Source organism: Heterodontus francisci, chromosome 5, assembly GCF_036365525.1.
Source record: "Heterodontus francisci isolate sHetFra1 chromosome 5, sHetFra1.hap1, whole genome shotgun sequence".
NCBI lineage: Eukaryota > Metazoa > Chordata > Chondrichthyes > Heterodontiformes > Heterodontidae > Heterodontus > Heterodontus francisci.
Window position 1 is genome coordinate 23,588,524 of NC_090375.1, and position 13,168 is coordinate 23,601,691.

General features: G+C 44.3%; 1 protein-coding gene across 3 annotated transcripts in view; it reads left to right on the top strand.

The window, feature by feature from the left end:
• cep192 (centrosomal protein 192) overlaps window positions 1-13,168 on the top strand; it is a 239,969-nt gene that overhangs the window by 195,573 nt on the left and 31,228 nt on the right. For all 3 annotated transcript variants that reach the window (XM_068031195.1, XM_068031194.1, XM_068031193.1), the window contains exons 39-41: window positions 3,366-3,564; window positions 5,063-5,142; window positions 6,240-6,335. In XM_068031195.1, coding sequence (XP_067887296.1) covers window positions 3,366-3,564; window positions 5,063-5,142; window positions 6,240-6,335 — 375 coding nt within the window. The remainder of the gene's footprint in view (window positions 1-3,365; window positions 3,565-5,062; window positions 5,143-6,239; window positions 6,336-13,168) is intronic.

Here is a 13,168-nt window from a genome sequence, read left to right on the forward strand (position 1 = left end):
GCCCAAGTAAGGTGTTAACTTTCCTTGCTAGTTAATGCAGCCAGGAAAGTTTTATTTGAAACTTACTATTTTTTAAGCAGTTAAACATTGGCATAGTTTCAATATTAACTACAAACTCTGTACCTTCACTGGAGATTTTGCCCTCTCTCCTCTCAACCATTGTTTCAAGCTGAACCAGACTGGCAGCAATCTCTGTATTCTGTTCAGTTTCTGGCCCCATACATTCTCATCAGATCACTTATTTCTTGCCCTATTTTAACCCACTTGCCATTGAAATCCTCCTCTGCATCTTTCTTCCCTCCACACTCAATTGTTTCAGTGCTCACCCAATGTTGACCTTGTAAGATATCGTGACATAAATCATCACTTTCAATAAAAACTCAACTGTGCTGCAGAAGACCGATTCCCTTCTGGACCAAATCCATTCTTAACTCCGTAAACATAAGCTTATCCAAAACAACTGTCCTTCAGTCTATCCTGCATCAGTTCCTGCTCACTTATCAATGCTGTCTTTGCATCAACTCCAAGTCCTCCAAAATTATCATCCTCAGACTTAAAATCTTTCATGAATTCGCCCCACCCTATCTCTGTAACCTTCTCAGATGATATCAGCCATGATATGATTGAATAGCGGAGCAGGCTCATGGGGCCGAATGGCCTACTTTTGCTCCTAATTTTTATGTTCTCCAGCCCTGCATCCTCCGTAACCCTTAACGCTTCAGCTGTCTAGCCTCCATGCTGTGGAATTCCCTCCGTTTGCTAAGACCATCCATCCCTTACACCCACTGCAGACGATTGGTCACCCTCCTAATATCTTCTCCTTTGGCTTATTGTCCATTTTTATCTGATTGCACTCCTGTGAAGCACCTTGGGACATTTTTCTTTGTTAAAGGTGCTATATGAATCCAGTTTGTTTTTGAGATCAATTACTGTTTTACTGAAAAAGGACATTAAAGGTGGAGGTGAGGATATGATTGAGCAGATTGGTAGCTGCAGAGTTGTTGTGAAGACGGGGAAAAGGATAGATTGAGAGTTTGAAATTGGCATAAGTGATTTGGCGAAGAGGGTTTTCCAGGGACTCGTACAGAAGGAAGGGGACTTGGAAGGGGATGTAATTGGTGAGGGACATGTGGAAGTGATCAGAGATGACTTTGAATGAAACACTGTAAATAGAGAGGTCATAGGAGATGGCAAGGTTGATGGGGTGACCATGAATATGGGTAGGAGATTTTATATGGAGAGTGAATGTAAGGGAGGACAGAAGGATAGAGTTGAAATCCTTGATAAGTCACTCAATGCAGAGGCTAAGGCAGAAAAGGAGTGAAGATAACCAGTTTCTTATGGGGGTCTACTTGAAAAGCATGAAGAGATTACAGGTTAACAGAGTAGACATATAGGTGGTAAATATACTTAAATAAAAACACGAAATGCTGGAAATACTCAGCAGGTCTGGCAGCATCTGTGGAGAGAGCAGCAGAGTTGACGTTTGAGGTCAGTGACCTTTAATCAGAACCTGAAATGTTAACTCTGCTCTCTCCACAGATGCTGCCAGACCTGATGAGTATTTGCAGCATTTCTTCTTTTTATTTCAGATTTCCAGCATCTGCAGTATTTTGCTTTTATATTATTATGGTAAATGTACTTCAATGCCAACCGTCTTAAAGGAATATATTTTGGGAAGATAGCTGTGAAAAAAGTAGTATCTTTAAAGCTGGTGAACAGAGAAATCTGTGGGTGAAAATGCAGTAGCCATTAAGGAAATTTAAATTGTGAATTTATCGTCAAGTAATTTGAATTTTAAAAGCAAGGAAGTAAAGTTGAATTTGTTCAACATTGGTTAGGCATATTTGGAGTATTGTGTGTGGTTCTGAGCACTCCATCATTAGATGACCAGTTATAGCTACAAGGAATTGGGGCACTTTTCCCAGAATAAATGAAGTTGAAGGGAGAATCTAAGTTTTCAAATTATGAGAGATTTTCAAAGTGTTGACAGTGATAGGTTAATTCCACTGTAATGGGGACAATGACTGACTGAATTAACACTAGAAGCCAAAAGGGGGGGGGCCTAAAAGAATTTGTTTGGCATAGAAGGTTTTTTGAACATAGCCAAATGGTATGAGGCAGTGGCTAAAACATTATTTTTAAAATTAGATATGTATTTGAAAAAGAAAAATATTAAGGCAATGATGAGGGAGATGGGATTTGGTAGCTCCAGTTGACTCGAGGGGATAAATGGCATCCTCCTGTGATGCAATATCCAGCCCTAGATTGCTTAATGTGCAGCTTATGCAACTTTTGTATAGATGAATGTCAGTTTGTCACCTTGAATTTTTTTATAAGACTGCTTTTGCTGACAATTCAATCACTAGGTAGTGCAGTACTTGAACATGCGCAAATGCTGCTTCATGCATTGAACCATCACTGTCTGCAACATTTTTGGCAGCTGCCAGTAGTAAAGATGGAGCTGCTTAATTTATCACAAAAACAAAAAACAAATTAAACCCAAATGGCCACAGTGGCTACGATCGCCGCCTCCATCCCACCCCCAATGGCACCCTGCCATCGTGCTTCTCTTCGCCGCTGCCTCCCGCACCCGTCTGCTCGCTGCTTGCTCCACACCTCGCTGCTTCTCCCCCGCTCGCCTCTCGCTTCTGCTCCCCACACCCTCCCGTCCCCTGCCTATTTTGTCTCCCTCCCTCTCCCTTTTCCCACCCCCCCCCCTCCCCGCCTGCTACTGCACCCCGCACCCCCCCCCCCCCCCCCCCCCGAATCTTGTCACTCTCTCTTCCCCTGCTTCCCCCACATGGGGAAGAAAGGCGGCGATCGCGAGAGGGAGCGGACAGTCGAGGCAGAGCAGAGGGGAGGAAGTGGTGCGGCCGCGAACGAATGGTCCAAAGATAGGTGGGGGGGTGAAGTGGGGAGTGAGCAGCCGAGGGGGGAGAAACGAGTGGCCGACAGGTGAGAGGAGCAGCCGTTGCAATACGCAATGACATTTTTGCGCACATGAGCAAATTAGTCCTGATAAGCAGGGCGCTGACATTGGCTGCACATGCGCAGCACCATACTGACAGCAAGGGTCTGTTTTGAGCATGTGTGAAGCTGGGAGCACTCTGATGACATCGGTACTGTGCTCTGTTGTCGGGAGTCACTTGGTGTTTTTTTTTACAAGGCTGAAACCTCTGCATTTTCCAAACTCAGCAGATTCAGTTCAGGGTGGTAATAACCATCTGTATTATCAATACTAAACTATCTCAATTGTTCAACACCGAATGACTTCACAGATGAAGACATTTTTTTTTTCAGTATTATCTGTTATATAGTTGCCATTGCATAACATTGTGACACTGTTTTTATTTCCTGTTCAGTTAATTAAAGTACAAATCCGAGAAGATGTTATAATGGACACTTCTATAGCTGTATTAAGCCCAACTGCAGTGCTAGATATGGAACCTTGGACACCAAACCTTCATCTGGCAAAGCCTCCATTAAAATCTCCTCCTACCAAACTACAGATAAAGAACAGAACTGTACATTTTCCCTCAACATCAGCTGGATCTAGTTCAGGTAAATATCAAGAACTTAATTAACTTTTATGTACAGACTGCATGCTGTTTCCTTGATTCATATACTTGAAGATAAATGGACGACTGCACACTGAAAAATCTGCTGGTACTACACTATTCCATCACCTGATCTGTCAGAATTTACCTTGACTGTCAACCATTTTGTCACGTTTAGGAATTCTTCTTCTTCTTATTCTTTGGCCTCCTTATCTCGAGAGACAATGGGTAAGCGCCTAGAGGTGGTCAGTGGTGTGTGGAGCAGCGCCTGGAGTGGCTATAAAGGCCATAAAGGCCAATTCTAGAATGACGGGCTCTTCCACAGGTGCTGCAGAAAAAATTGTTTGTCGGGGCTGTTACACAGTTGGCTCTCCCCTTGCACTTCTGTCTTTTTTCCTGCCAACTGCTAAGTCTCTTAGACTCGCCACACTTTAGCCCTGCCTTTATGGCTGCCCGCCAGAATTTACCTCGACTGTCAACCATTTTGTCACGTTTAGGAATATCCACATAGAAATGAATAAGTTGTCTAAAGATTTTTTTTCAGACTTTTCTCCATTTTTGTACATTCTTGCTTGTACTCTGAATGCAGATATGTAAATATACAGCAGGTGTAAATGATATTAAGAAAACCTCCATTACACTAAAGCATCCTTGATGGCACTAAGCTATAGTTTACTTTTCCTATAAAAGTTAACATCAAATATTTTTGACCCGAATATGTTTATAATACAACTAATAATTAGATAGGTGAATCTTTTGAATATTGTCTGCTCTATTATACACTTATGGTTTGCATTTGAGTATTAATTTGAGTACCCTATGTAAGCAATGCTGACTCATTTTAAACCTATTTCTAGTGCACAGGTGCTCCACTGTAAGCACATGATGCAAAAATGCCAGTAGTGCAGAGCCTTGTTGGAAGAAAGCTGTGTGTGTGTTATCAACAAGTTTGTTTTCTGTCAAATGAGCAAAGGATGAGAGTGTTTCATTAAATATGATTTCCCTTTCCTGCTGAATGGGGGCAACAACCTATTGGAAAAGCTAAAAGAGAGAACTTGCATTAATATAGCACCATTCATCACCTCACGATGTCCCAAAGCTCCTTCCAGTCAATGAAGTATTTTTGAAATGTCGTCGCTATTGTAATGTAGGAAACGCAAGAGCCAATTTGTGTAGGTTAGAGGACACTGGGAGAACTCCCATGCGACTGTTAAAATAGTGCCATGGAATAGTTTACATCCAGCTGAGAGCGCAGGGTCGGCCTGAGTTTTGCGTCTCACCTGAATAACAGCACCTCCAACAATGCAGCATTCCCTCAGTACTGAACTGTAATGTCAATCTAAATTATGTGCCCCAATCTGGAATGGAGTTTGAACCCACAACCTTCTTACTGAAAGGCAAGAATGCTAGGACTGAGCCAAGGCTGACACCGCAAAAAAGTGATCTTTATGCAAAACTTTGTTTTAAAATTACAAACAATAATTTTCTTAATCTCAACACAGAATCATTATTGGAAATTGAAAATGATGGGGAAGATACAGTGAAATGGTTTTTATCGTCATTTGCACCTCCATATGTAAAGGTGAGCTGGCACAATAAGTTTTCTGAAACAAAAAAATCACTTTTAAGTAGGCATTGCAGATTTCCCAGATATTAGAATTTGTAGATGTTAAATCAAAAATTTCATTTCTATGATAATTAAATCAGCACTGTCTTTACTAAAATTGCTTAAAATTTCAGTGATTTTGAAGGAAAATGTTTATCCAGTTGAATGCCATATATGAATCATTCTGTATATCTTAAGCTGCATGCTCAATTTTGTGTCCTCAAGTATAAAAATTAGTTTTTCAGGTACTGTGAGGCTGTTAAGTAATTATGAAGTTAGTATGCCATTAAACCAGTTAAACCTCATTCAACAAGTTGTAATTTTCTTCAAGGGTTTGTACCACTAATAGCTTTAAAGAACAGTTTTCACCAGTTCAGTGATTTCTACTCGATAGCAATGTTTTGGGGATTTCAAGTGGAGAATCACTGTCAACTTCTGGATTTCTGAGTGTAACTATCCCTGTGTAGACTCCAGAGGTTGCTGTGAGTTTGAGAAGTAATGGTGGTGATCACTGACTCTTCCACCATCCTTAGTGGTGCAAAATTCGGGCTTAGCTCTCTGGAAATAGTTTGCGGTCAATGATGTGTGGAACTTGAAATACCAGCTAGACTTGCTCCTTGTTTGTGTTCGTACCACTGCTGAACTAAGATCTGTTAACTTGCACAGAAGAGAAATCTGGAACCTTTCTTGTCTGTGTGGTTCAGTGTTGTATTATCTAGTGTATTGATACGAAGCCATTGGGATACTGCCCACATGGTGTACAAGTACCTGGGAGTGCCACTGATGCCACTTCTTTACCACTTAGAGATACTGCAAAGTTTTTTATCTATTCTGTTTATCAACGTTCTGCCTTTTTTAAATATAGTTAAGAAGGGGATAGAAGAATATATACCCTTCTTAATGGTAGGCTGTATGGCTGTTAATTCCCGATACTGTAATGGTGGATGCGTGATGGTGTGGAGAGTATTTTTTTGTCTCATGTATTGCACTGCTATTGATGTCTGGTTTAAAAAAAAATTATGCCATGTTGATAAATGAATTAAGCTTGTATATGTTTTCATTTTATCTAAAAGTGGGTGAATGAGAGTGGAGATATTTACAGAGCAACCTATACAGCCTTTAGATGCTCCAGAGTGTCTGGAACACTGCAGGCACACAGCGAAGAAAAGGTAAGAACCTATTGTCATACAATTGTTTTTTCGTAAGTACTTGTATTTGGTGATGTACTATATTGGAGTGAGTAAACTTAAAATATAAAGTAAAAGCAAAACACTACAAATGCTTGAAATCTGACGTAAAAACAAAGTGTTGGAAGCACTCAGCAGGTCTGGCAGTATCTGTGGAGAGAGAAACAGTTAACATTTCAGGTTGATGACCTTTACAGAGATCGAGCCAGGGAGTGGGACTGACTGCATAGTCCGTGGAGAGCGGGCATGGATTCGATGGGTCGAATGGCGGCCTCCTGTGCCATACAAGCCAGATCAGAGGCATTATGTTGGGGATGCAAGTTATTAGTGTAAAGTGCAAGAGTTTGGCTTAATGTAGATATCAAAAATGTTAAGTGTCTTTTATGTGCAGGTGATTGGCTGATTCTTTCAATCTATACATTTCTTTTTAAAACTGCTAATTGAGCTCACAAGTTAGGTAGCATATCCGCTAATTCGCTTAACATGTACATTTGCTAGCACTTCACTTTCAGAAGAACCCAGTGATAGCCAGTCTGTAAGTTGGCTGCATGAAACAAATTTGTTTTTCCAAACCTTACTCGCTTGATCTTTTACTCTGTGTAATACTTGAACAGTGATGCTCCCATGAGCTGATCTCATTGAAATTCTTAAAGACTTTGACAGGGTTGATGCTGAGAGGCCGTTTGCCCTGGCTGGCATGTCTAGAACTAGAAGTCGTAATCTCGCAATAAGTGGCCAGACTTTTAGGACTGAGACGAGGAGAAATTCCTTCAGAGAGCTGTGAATGTTTGGATGCTTAGTTATTAAGACTGAGATTGATAGATTTTTGGACTCTAAGGGAATCAAGGGATAGGGCAGGGAATGTGCAGTTGAGGTCAAAGATCAGCCATGATCTTATTGAATGGCAGAGCAGCCTCGAGGGTCTGTATGGCTGCCTCCTGCTCCTATTTCTTATGTTCTTATGTAGGCCTGAACCACCATGGGTGACGACACTACTTCATTGTACTATTTGTGATGGTTGAAGGAATTGAAAAAAATACTGAATTAGTTAAAAGTAGGGATAATCTTCCTTATTCTTTGAAAGATGTTGAGTATCTACAGACAATGCTTGCTCCCCATATTGCCATTTGTTTTTCTGAGCTGTGAACCTGCTTATTTTTGTGTTGTACAGCTGTTGCTGTTTTTACAGCATTTGCACTACGTTATTCACTCTAATAATATAAATAATGACACGTCATTTTTTTCCTAAATCAGTGGGTTAATTTTTAATGAATACATAGCAGTAAAAATATAAATGAGAACTGAAAAAAAATTGAAGTTTTCTCGTCAATTGGTAAGCATAGGGAGTAGACAGTGCATTTTGGGATTCCTCTGATGTCGAGCCTGCTCTGCCATCAATCTTTAATATAGTTCAACAAATGAACTGATTTTTAGGTTTAAAGACCGTTGGGTAGGCGGTGGCATAGTGGTATTATCACTGGACTAGTAACCCAGAGACCCAGGGTATTTCTTTGGGGACATGGGTTCGAATCCCACCACAGCAGAAGGTGGAATTTGACTTCAATTAATAAATCTGGAATTAAAAGCTAGTCTAATGGCTATGAAACCATTGTCGATTGTTGTAAAAACCCATCTGGTTCACTAATGTCCTTTAGGGAAGGAAATCTGCTGTCCTTACCTGGTCTGGTCTGGCCTACAGCAATGTGATTAACTCTCACATGCCCTCTGAAATGCCACTCAAAGTCAACAAAAAGGAATGAAACCGGACGGACCACCCGGCATCAACCTGGGCACCGGAAACGACAATGGCAAACCCAGCCCTGTCGACCCTGCCAAGTCCTCCTTACTAACATCTGGGGGCTTGTGCCAAAGTTGGGAGAGCTGTCCCACAGACTAATCAAGCAACAGCCTGACTTAGTCATACTCACGGAATCATTCATTACAGGCAATGTCCCAGACGCTGCCATCACGATCCCCGGGTATGTCCAGACCCACCAGAGGTGGTGGAACAGTGGCATACAGTAGGGAGGGAGTTGCCCTGGGAGTTCTCAACATCGACTCCGGACCCCATAAGTCTCATGGCATCAGGTCAAACATGGACAAGGTAACCTACTGATTACCACCTACCGCCCTCCATCAGCTGATGACTCAGTACTCCTCCATGTTGAGCACCACTTGGAGGAAGCACTGAGGGTGGCAAGGGCGCAAAATGTACTCTGGGTGGGGAATTCAATGCCCATCACCAAGGGTGGCTCTGTAGTACCACTACTGACCGAGCTGGCCGAGTCCTGAAGAACATAGCTGCTAGACTGGGTCTGCGGCAGGTGGTGGGGGAACCAACACGAAGGAAAAACATACTTGACCTCGTCCTCACCAATCTGCCTGCCGCAGATGCTTCTGTCCATGACAGTATTGGTAGGAGCGACCACCGCACAGTCCTTGTGGAGACGAAGTCCCGCCTTCACATTGAGGATACCGTCTATCGATTGTGTGGCACTTTCTTTTCTTTTGGGCCTCCTTATCTCGAGAGACAATGGATACGCGCCTGGAGGTGGTCAGTGGTTTGTGAAGCAGCGCCTGGAGTGGCTATAAAGGCCAATTCTGGAGTGACAGGCTCTTCCACAGGTGCTGCAGAGAAATTTGTTTGTTGGGGCTGTTGCACAGTTGGCTCTCCCCTTGCGCCTCTGTCTTTTTTCCTGCCAACTACTAAGTCTCTTCGACTCGCCACAATTTAGCCCTGTCTTTATGGCTGCCCGCCAGCTCTGGCGAATGCTGGCAAGTGACTCCCACGACTTGTGATCAATGTCACACGATTTCATGTCGCGTTTGCAGACGTCTTTATAACGGAGACATGGACGGCCGGTGGGTCTGTTACCAGTGGCGAGCTCGCTGTACAATGTGTCTTTGGGGATCCTGCCATCTTCCATGCGGCTCACATGGCCAAGCCATCTCAAGCGCCGCTGACTCAGTAGTGTGTATAAGCTGGGGGTGTTGGCCGCTTCAAGGACTTCTGTGTTGGAGATATAGTCCTGCCACCTGATGCCAAGTATTCTCCGAAGGCAGCGAAGATGGAATGAATTGAGACGTCGCTCTTGGCTGGCATACGTTGTCCAGGCCTCGCTGCCGTAGAGCAAGGTACTGAGGACACAGGCCTGATACACTCGGACTTTTGTGTTCCGTGTCAGTGCGCCATTTTCCCACACTCTCTTGGCCAGTCTGAACATAGCAGTGGAAGCCTTACCCATGCGCTTGTTGATTTCTGCATCTAGAGACAGGTTACTGGTGATAGTTGAGCCTAGGTAGGTGAACTCTTGAACCACTTCCAGAGCGTGGTCGCCAATATTGATGGATGGAGCATTTCTGACATCCTGCCCCATGATGTTCGTTTTCTTGAGGCTGATGGTTAGGCCAAATTCATTGCAGGCAGACGCAAACCTGTCGATGAGACTCTGCAGGCATTCTTCAGTGTGAGATGTTAAAGCAGCATCGTCAGCAAAGAGGAGTTCTCTGATGAGGACTTTCCGTACTTTGGACTTCGCTCTTAGACGGCACTTGTGTGGCACTATCACCGTGCTAAATGGGATAGATTTCGAACAGATCTAGCAATGCAAAACTGGGCATCCATGAGGCGCTGTGGGCCATCAGCAGCAGCAGAATTGTACTCGTCCACAATCTGTAACCTCATGGCCCGGCATATCCCCCATTCCACCATTACCATCAAGCCAGGAGACCAACCCTGGTTCAATGAAGACTGCAGGAGGGCATGCCAGGAGCAGCACCAGGCATACCTCAAAATGAGGTGTCAACCTGGTGAAGCTGCAACCCAAAACTACTTGCATGCCAAACTGCATAAGCAACATGCGATAGACAGAGCTAAGCGATCCCATAACCAATGGATCAGATCTAAGCTCTGCAGTCCTGCCACATCCAGCTGTGAATGGTGGTGGGCAATTTAACAACTAACTGGAGGAGGTGGCTCCACAAATATCCCCATCCTCAATGATGGGGGAGTCCAGCACATCAGTGCAAAAGATAAGGCTGAAGCATTTGCAACAATCTTCAGCCAGAAGTGCCGAGTTGATGATCCATCTCGGCCTTCTCCTGAAGTTCCCAGCATCACAGATGCCAGACTTCAGCCAATTCGATTCTCTCCGCGTGATATCAGCAAACGACTGAAGGCACTGGATACTGCAAAAGCTATGGGCCCTGACAGTATTCCGCCAATAGTACCGAAGACCTGTGCTCCAGAACTTGCCACGCCCCTAGCCAAGCTATTCCAGTAAAGCTACAACACTGGCATCTACCCTGCAATGTGGAAAATTGCTCAGGTATGTCCTGTACACAAAAAGCAGGACAAGTCCAACCCGGCCAATTACTGCCCCATCAGCCTACTCTCAATCATCAGTAAAGTGATGGAAGGTGTCATCAACAGTGCTATCAAGCACACTTGCTTAGCAATAACTTGCTCGGTGACGCTCAGTTTGGGTTCCGCCAGGGCCACTCAGCTCCTGACCTCATTACAGCCTTGGTTCAAACATGGACAAAAGAGCTGAACTCATGAGGTGAGAGTGACTGCCCTTGACATCAAGGCAGCATTTGACCTAGTATGGCATCAAGGAGCCCTTGCAAAACTGAGGTCAATGGGAATCGGGGGGGAAAACCCTCCACTGGCTGGAGTCATACCTAGCGCAAAGGAAGATGGTTGTGGTTGTTGGAGGTAAATCATCTGAGCTCCAGGACATCACTGAGTTCCTCAGGGTAGTGTCCTTGGCCCAACCATCTTCAGCTGCTTCATCACTGACCTTCCTTCAATCATAAGGTCAGAAGTGGAGATGTTCGCTGATGATTGCACAATGTTCAGCACCATTCGTGACTCCTCAGGTACTGAAGCAGTCTGTGTAGAAATGCAACAAGACCTGGACAATATCCAGACTTGGACTAATAAGTGGCAAGTAACATTCGCGTCACACAACTGCCAGGCAATGACCATCTCCAACAAGACAGAATCTCCCCTTGACATTCAATGGCATTACCATCGCTGAATCCTCCACCATCAACATCCGAGGGGCTGCCATTGATCAGAAACTGAACTGGAGTAGCCATATAAATACCATGGCTACAAGAGCAGGTCAGAGGCTAGGAATCCTGTGGGGAGTAAAAACACCTCCTGACTCCCCAAAACCTGTCCACCATTTGCAAGGCACAAGTCAGGAGTGTGATGGAATGCTCTCCACTTGCCTGGATGGGTGCAGCTCCAACAACACTCAAGAAGCTCGACGCCATCCAGGACAAAGCAGCCTGCTTGATTGGCACCCCATCTACAAACATTCACTCTCCACCACCGACGCACAGTGGCAGCAGTGTGTACCATCTACAAGATGCACTGCAGCAATGCCCCAAGGCTCCTTAGTCAGCACGTTCCAAACCCGCGACCTCTACCAACTAGAAGGACAAGGGCAGCAAATACATGGGAACACCACCACCTGCAAGTTCCCCTCCAAGTCGCACACCATTCTGACTTGGAACTATCTTGCCGTTCCTTCACTGTTGCTGGGTCAAAATCCTGGAACTCCCTTCCTAACAGCACTGTGGGTGTACCTACCCCACATGGACTGCAGCGGTTCAAGAAGGCAGCTCACCACCACCTTCTCAAGGGCAATTAGAGATGGGCAGTAAATGCTGGCCTGGCCAGTGACTCCTGTATCCCATGAATGAATATATATAAAAAAAAACAACAATGTCATTAACTGAAGGTAATGTGACATTTAGTCTCAATAGTAATGTTGGGCACATGGAATATCATCTGAGCTGCACACTGCTGTAATTTGTTGTTGAGATTTCTTTTACTCTGACAATTGGTTTAAGTGAAAGAAAATGCTGTAATGCCGGACATCCTCAGGAATTCCATGTAATTTTTTTCCTCAGCCCACGCTATGTAAAAGACCAAGGATAGGTGTCTCACTATCCTAATTTGGATATGCAACACACAGTACGATCATCTCTGGGTCAAACTTGCAGTTCCCTGCCCAACATCATTGTGGGAGCACCATCAGCACAAGGACTGCAGTGGTAAATGGCCAAGGCCTAGCAAAAGACACTAACTGCTTATGGCAATAGGGGAATAAAAATGTACGTTTTTGGTAATGTTCACATCCTGAGTATAAAAAAGAACACTCAGAATTTGCTGCTGCTTACAGCAGCAGTTCTATGAATCTTATTCTGCTAGTTATTAAGATAGAAGTCCTGCTTTGGCCACTGCAGCAGCAGAGACCATGTTTAAAAATTCAACGCCATGCTATTTATTAGCTGTCGAGCACTGTTGCTTGTTGTCTTTTCATATTCTGACAACATACCACCGACCGTTGCATTGCAGTAGTAATTGCAAACACTCTGGGCAAGATTCTCCCCACAGGCTTCAGGACCCCAACATCTGGATCAAATGGAGATCAGAATCCCACCCCTGTCACCCGGCTGTGATTTCCCCTTATTGGCCAATTAGTGGCCAGAGGGTAGGTTTGCCATCCATTTAAGAATGGTGGGTGGGCTCTCTAAGCTGGAGGACAAATGGGAAGCCCTCCAGCACTGAAGAAGCAGCAAGCTGCCTTTTCAGGTAAGTGAGAGCGCTGCTCCATTTTGAGGCGTCCTGTCTCCAACTTTGTGAACAGTTGAAAAAAAATAGAAACAGCAGCCAGGCCACTATTATGGAGGGCCTCCAGATTTTCTGTTCAGCCTCTGACAGGCCTTCAGCGTCTCAGAGGCCTTAATATGCTACCCGCCGCTTGAGGGCAGCTAGCTGGGTAAAGTGGCCTGGGGGG